General features: G+C 42.2%; 1 protein-coding gene across 1 annotated transcript; it reads left to right on the plus strand.

Annotated features, from left to right (window-relative positions):
- The first annotated feature begins 312 nt into the window (after positions 1–312).
- Positions 313–1,650, plus strand: LOC138354300 (uncharacterized). Its single transcript, XM_069308450.1, has 2 exons — positions 313–558; positions 670–1,650. Exons 1-2 carry the CDS (start codon positions 313–315, stop codon positions 1,648–1,650), a joined length of 1,227 nt encoding a protein of 408 aa, XP_069164551.1.
- The last annotated feature ends 5,735 nt before the right edge of the window (positions 1,651–7,385 follow it).

Consider the following 7,385-nt stretch of genomic DNA (forward strand, 5'->3'; position numbering starts at 1 on the left):
AGTAGCTCTAGTTCAGAAACTAGTGGCTCTACTAATTCAAGTGCCAGAAATAGTCCTGGCACTAGTCCTACACGACTAGCAAGTACTTCCAAAATGTCTAGTGTCAAAAATGTAAAAGCAACCCTCACTGGCATGAAGGGTCACTAAACACGGCAGATTAACAAATGTGAAGACTTGAGTAAACAAACTCCAGATAATTATGCAGTACTGGAAAACTATTATAAGTTTGCACATACCAAATATCACCATGTGTTGCAACAAATGATAAAATATCAAGATGTACTTAACCTTACCAGTATTACTGAAGATACAATGAACGATGTACTACAAGAAAACTCTGATTACGAAGATGCAATGCTTGCAAAGTTACAACACTTTGACGATATAATAAACACACATAAGCCCAATACAAGTATTGCAGCCACAACTTCCCAGAACCAGACAGCACCAGAAGTCAAATTGCCATCACTCAGTCTCCCAACTTTTTCTGGTACAGAGGATGAGAGTTGGGACAATTTCTGGAGCAAATTTGTCGATTCTGTGGATTCTAATGCCAATGTACCAGAGACGACAAAGTTTACATATTTACAGAGTGTCTTAAAGGATGAAGCGTTTTAGGTGGTCTGTAATCTGAATCACACAGAGGACGGTTATGACAATGCCGTACAGCTCCTGAAAGATAATTACGCCAAACCAGAAAGAACCATCAGAATTCTAACCCAGAAGCTGTTAGACATTAAACCTCCAAATAATACAGCAGTCTCACTCCAAGCTTTTAGATTGGAGCTTGAGTCCTTGCTCAAGGCACTTAAAAATAAAGTGAACTTGGATGAGTCAGACTGGATAATCCAAGTCCATATGACACGCAAATTAACCAATGACATACTGGATAAGCTGTTTGTACTATACAGTAAGTCATCATTAACGGTAACGGAGATTACAGAAGGGTTACACACCATCATAGAACGACAAAGAGTTAACCCAGATGGAAAAGCAACATCTAAACCTTCGTCTACTACTAATAGTAAACAACAGAGTACAAACAGCACTCCAAACAAAGCTAAAACAACTTCCCCCTCCACAAAGTGGAAACAAGGCAGTGTGGGGACATATGCAGTTGGTCCCTCCAAACCTACAGTTAACGCGCCACCCAAAACGGTGATTCCTCAAAATGCTGTTAACGTCTGGAGACGATGTGTGTTCTGTGGGCAACCACATTCCATATACTATTGCAAACTTTACACCGATCATGCTACTCGCCTAAAACGACTCAAGGAGTTAAATAGATGTACCAAGTGTATAAGGGCACATAATCCCGACACCTGTACAAATCAAATACGCACCTGCAATGGGTGCCATAAGGGTCAGCACCATACAGCACTTTGTGGGGACTCAAGTACAAGGTCTGCCAAACCACAGGAGGAGGAAGGAACTACCACTTCAGTAGAGCTTTGTACTGTGTTACCTGACATAAGTGTCTTCTCAACAAGGTCTGACCATAAATCAGCTCTACCTACTGCACAATTGATCATTAGGAATGGAGAGTTCAAAGCCACCGTACGTGGATTATTTGATCAAGGGTCCCAACTGACCTTTATATCAAAGGAGTTGGTAGATGCATTGAAACTTACACCTGTAGAGGAGACATGAATAAACATAGCAGGATTCCTGACTGACTCAGGAGCCCGAGTCTTCAGGGTAGTACAACCCAAAGTACGATTAGGAGGTTATGTACGAAAGGTACAAGCACTGGTCGTAGATAGATTCCCAACAGACCTGTACGTATATGGTCAAGGAACAACAGCCAAATTCCTGGAAGAAAAGGGAGTTTATTTGGCTGATAAAATCACATCGGACAACCTTTCCAATATTGGAATCTTTATGGGATCAGATGTCTACCATAAGTTTATCAAAGGAAAGGAAGATTACCACGGTATGAACGTGTTACCATCTGCAGGTGGCTATTTACTAACAGGCCCAGTATTACGGTTAAAACAACCCGCACCTGTAGACCACCAACATGCCAACCCAGTAATGGTTGCATGACTAGGAGAACAGTCTCCACTGCAACTCAGAGACATGTCCGAGGATGAGCTTGATCCCCCTGTACATAAGTTATTGGACCTAGCAACTCTCGGCATTGTCCCTGAACAACCTAGCCCAGATGATGACTGGACTTACAAACAATACCTGGACTCGGTTATCTACAGAGATAATCAGTACTGGGTCAGGTTACCATGGAAGCTGAATCACCCTCAGCTACCTGTCAACCATTTTATGGCACAAAACCAATTAAGATCACAGGTGGTGTGCTTACAAAGACAACCTGAGAACTTGAAGTTGTACCATGAAATAATACAGAAGCAGCTCGATAACAAATTTATCGAAGTTGTTGAAAATGATAACCCAAAGGAAGGGCACTACCTGCCACACCACCCTGTACAGAAGAATTCTGCAACTACCCCACTACGGATAGTATTTAATTGCAGTGCTAAGACAAGGCAGAGTAGTGTTTCGTTAAATGACTGCCTTCAAACTGGCCCTAGCCTGACACAAAGGCTTTATGATGTGCTGTTTAAGTTCCGTATAGGGACTTATGCATATACGGCTGACATCAGCAAGGCTTTCCTTAGGGTAGGTCTTCAAGAAGAAGACAGGAACTACACAAAGTATCTATGGATCAAGGATCCTAACGATCCGAACAGTGAATTAATCACTAACCAGTTTGCGTCCGTATTGTTCGGCGCCACTTCCTCACCATTTCTGCTCCAAGCTACCTTGGATACACACTTGAAGAAGTCCAACAGCCCAAACAAGACGGAAATTAGTAAAAACCTGTATTTGGATAATTTTCAAGGAATAACCAACAGTGAGAGTAAACTGTTGGACATATACCATGAGGCCAATCGAGAATTAGTGGGAGCCAATATGCCTCTCCAGTCTTGGGTCTCTAACAATGACAAATTAAATCAACTGATCGCAACTGAATTTCCCGACTACCAAGTACCCGATATGACAAAGGTACTAGGTGTCGAATGGAACACGACAAAGGATCAGTTGACAATCAAGTCGGTGGAGCCAGATACCACTAACTTAACAATGAGAAAATTGCTATCACAAGTCAGCAAACCCTTCGGCCCATTAGGACTATTAAGTCCAATATTAATTAATGGGTAGTTGATAATGCAGGAATGTTGGCAACAAAAGATATGCTGGGATGATCTTCTAACACCTGCCCTACAAGAAATATGGCAAGGGTTAGTAAAAGATTTAAGTATCCTAGAGTCTCACAAGTTCCCTCGGAACACAGTAGTAAATGAAAAAGAACCAATTAAGCTACATGTATTTTGTGATGCCTCAGGAAAGGCTTATGGCATAGTGGCTTACCTGGTCTCAAATGGGCAAGCCAGTTTGCTCACATCAAAGGCCAGAGTGGCACCTTTAAGGAAAAGATCACTGCCACAACTGGAATTAACAGCCTTACTGCTAGGTGTAAGATTGGCTCATTATCTGATCAAGGCCTTAAGCCACATCCACTTTAAAGAAACAGTAGAATTATCAGATAATGAGGCAGTGCTACAGTGGATTAAAAACAATAACAGTAAGAATCCTTACGTGAGTAACTGCGTTAAGGAAATGCGAGAGTTGTCAGCAGGGTATAAACTGAGATATGTACCCACTAAAGAGAATCCAGCTGACTATCTCTCCCGAGGCCTGACTTTACGGCAATTAACAAAGGAAGAGATGTGGTTCAATGGACCTCAGTGGCTAATCAGCGACCAGTGGCCTGAACAAAACCCACAAGTCATTGTGACCAATGTCACTGTTCCCACTGAGAACCCGGAACTACCTCGGACTTTGATAATTGATCCTACTCGGTACGCTGAATTGAACAAACTTATAGATGTCACCCAAGTAGTGTTTGATTTTCTAAAGAAAATAGGAATCAAACATAAATTCCCTAGTGCCCTAATGTACTGGGTCAAAAGAGCTCAGACAGACACATTCGGGACAGAATTTGACAATGTTCCTAAGAAGCTACAACATGATCTGGGTCTGTGGTTAGACACTAACAATTATAACTTAATCAGATGCGGAGGCCGCTTACAGCATGCTGACATAGATTTGGAAGCAAAAAATCCAATATTGCTCCCTCGTCACCATATAGTAAGCAAACTAATTGTGTTACATATACATTAGTACTGCACTCTGCATGGTGGGGTATTAGATACTCTCACGGACTTAAGACAACAATACTGGCTACCCCAAGGTAGACAGACAGTAAAATCAATAATCAAATCCTGTGTTATTTGCCGGAGATACGATGCCAGAGTGTGTCCATATCCTGGCCCTCCTCCACTTCTGAAGGAACGAGTTGTACATATGGGGCCTTTTGAGACTACAGGGGTAGATTTCACAGGAGCACTAACACTAACAGACACTAAAGACAAGAAACCAGTAAAGGCCTACATCTGTTTTTTTACTTGTGCCACAACAAGGGCAGGCCATCTAGAAGTGACTCCCGATATGAGTGCCGAAGCATTCTTATAGGCTTTCCGCAGGTTTGCTTCACGTAGATCCTGTCCTAAGTTAATGATCTCAGACAATGGGTCCAACTTAGTGGCAGGAGAAGCATGTCTGAGGAAAATCTGGACACACCCAAAGGTACGCACAGCCCTAAATCAACGGCAGTGCCAATGGAAATTCATACCTCCCAGAGCACCATGGCACGGAGGCTTCTATGAACGCATGATTGGTACGGTGAAACGTTCTCTACGGAAAACCCTACACCGGCAAAAGATTGACCTACTGGAGCTTCATACCATAGTCATAGAGATAGAAGCACGAGTTAATAACCGACCACTTACCTACCTCTCTGATGATGTTTTGCAGCGTGAACCATTAAGTCCAGCTCATCTGATGTATGGGAGACCTCTCAAAACACTTGTGTCCCTAACGGACGAGGAACCAGAGGATCCTTCATATGTCCAAGAGAGTGATTTGGTTCAACGTTTCAAACATCTATCAGGGGTGATAAGTCGGTGGAATGACGTATGGACTTGAGAATACCTTACAGCTCTGAGTGAGTATCATTATGGGGCAAACAACCCCTATAACAGAATTAACTTGAACCCTGGTGACATAGTTGTGGTGGATAGTGATGGACCACGCTCAGAGTAGCCTATTGGTCAAATAGTCTCTGTTCATCCACACAGCCAGGGTATCTTGAGAATAGTGAAAGTAAAATGCCGAGGCAACACTACTCTCAAAACTTTAGAGAAATTAGTTCCTTTAGAACTGGCAAGGAAAGAAGACGTTCAACAACTTCCAGCACCCGATACGCCAGTACGGGATACATCGTCCCCAAAGGACTGCAGCACAACAATGTAAACTCAAATTAAAGCAGCACTATAATTCTGAAGGAGAAGAATAAAGTGATCGCAGTCCTTACCAGGACTTCGACCCGTGTTCTTCCCCCCCCGGAATTATGTCGGAATCCGACACACATAATAACATAGTATCCCCTTAGATAGTATTCCCTTAATAATAGAGAATGGGTGATCCTTTGATGTCAGAGACTACACGTATATTTACATTATTATAATACTGTTATACAGCAGTCTCGTGTCTAAATTTAACAAAAACGTACTCAATAAGACTGAATATAATTACTAACACCAAAATATAGCTTGACTCCCTTGTTAATGTAAATTTAAGTTCAGAAGTAGAACCAGCAAAACATTGGAACATTGAGGGTGGGAGCCTCACTCTCAGACCTACATCAACAACAAAACGCGCTGTAGAGAGCTCCAGAAGCTGATTCCCCAGACACCCAAATTACGTGTCAACAACTAGCAACACAGCCTCTCAACATCACAGCAATGACCGTATCCGTTTTACCAAGTATTTGTATATTAAATCTGTGCACAGTTTAATAACAATAGGTAGGCGGTTATGATGTATGGATAACACCCCACAAAACTACGTGTACCCCATTTAACACCACATATTCCATGTCATGCCTGTAATTATATATTTAGGGAAGGTTTGTCAATTCCTTGTATCCCATACAGGTAATTTGTGATTTGGAGTAGCAAGAAGGTGAGCAGACAGTTGAGCCTTACACATAATTTACCTAGCTGTATGCCAGGGCTTGTAGTCCCCACAGCCGCCATTACATGGCACAGAGAGGCACAGGGCCACACCCATATTGATGCTACAATTACACAGCCTTAGCAGGCCCCTTCAACAGGATCAGCTAAGCCCCCTTTTAGTTATAGTAGTATTAGTATTCATAATTAGTAATTATTACTAGTAGATTAGACCACCATATGTGGTATGATATAAATATATTAATACGGTAAACAATTTGTGGTTTAAGAATGAGCCATCTCAAAGTGGTGTAAGCTACAAATTGTCCCCCCAACTGTGTGAGATAATTTCAGGCAGTTTTAATCAAGTACATACAGTCCACTCAATTAATTTCTTACTTACTAAGTAAATAAATAAAATAAACTTTATCTTATTAAAGTCAATTAAAAAAAAAGAGAATAGCTGCCCGGAGTTTTCCCCACACAGAATGGGTAAGGTGGTGAAAGGAATAGGGCCCACCGGAGGTGTGAAGGTCAATATACGCAATTATATTATAGGGACCGCGTAAGGTAGCGAAGACAGTAGTGATCATTGATATCCTCTAGAGGCAGTATGCCTGTTTCAACATACCGGCTCTGGGTAGGAGTCGAACAAAAGACACCAGAGCTGAGGCGTAACCAAGTATTGTGAAAAAAATAAGACGACGAAGAGTTGAGGGAGGCAGACGAGTAAGCAGGACAGCCATGATCGAGTTTTTAAAGAGCAGAACATGCGCCTATCAGGCTCCCTAAGAAGTATGGGACAAGACCTTAAGTAAGTAAAGGGCCTTTTAGCACTGAACTCTGAGGTAAGAGATATGGGGCGACCAAGAATCGGTCGCCCCATTGTCAGTGTCAGAGAATAACCCCACAAGTTAGGAAGAATCTTAATACAAAAAAGGATTACCATAAAGCAACATAGGAGGGAGGGTCGAATAACCACCTGCTTCCCAGTAAAAGACATAGCACAAGTTACAATTGTAGACAATATAAAACCCATGATTGGTGGCCCAGGACGACAAATCATCAATTGCAAGTTGAAACCGCCGTTGGAGGAAAGGCGAGTTATCACCTTGACAGCAGAGGGTAAGGTTGTCAACATAGAGAACTGAGAAAATGCCAGAGGGAAGGGAGGAAAGAAAACCATTGAGGGCAACCAAGAAAAGTGTAATGTTCAGAACACGGCCATAGGGTACACCTTCGTATTGCCGAAAAAGAGTCAGAGAGTGGTACCAAGCCTCACTCTAAAGGAAT

Source organism: Procambarus clarkii, chromosome 62 (genome assembly GCF_040958095.1).
Source record: "Procambarus clarkii isolate CNS0578487 chromosome 62, FALCON_Pclarkii_2.0, whole genome shotgun sequence".
Lineage (NCBI taxonomy): Eukaryota > Metazoa > Arthropoda > Malacostraca > Decapoda > Cambaridae > Procambarus > Procambarus clarkii.

Coding starts and splice junctions, on each gene's coding strand:
- LOC138354300 (XM_069308450.1), top strand. CDS start 313: ATGAACGATGTACTACAAGAAAACTCTGATTACGAAGATGCAATGCTT. Junction 559..669: donor CTGTGGATTCTAATGCCAAT/GTACCAGAGACG, acceptor AATGCCGTACAG/CTCCTGAAAGATAATTACGC.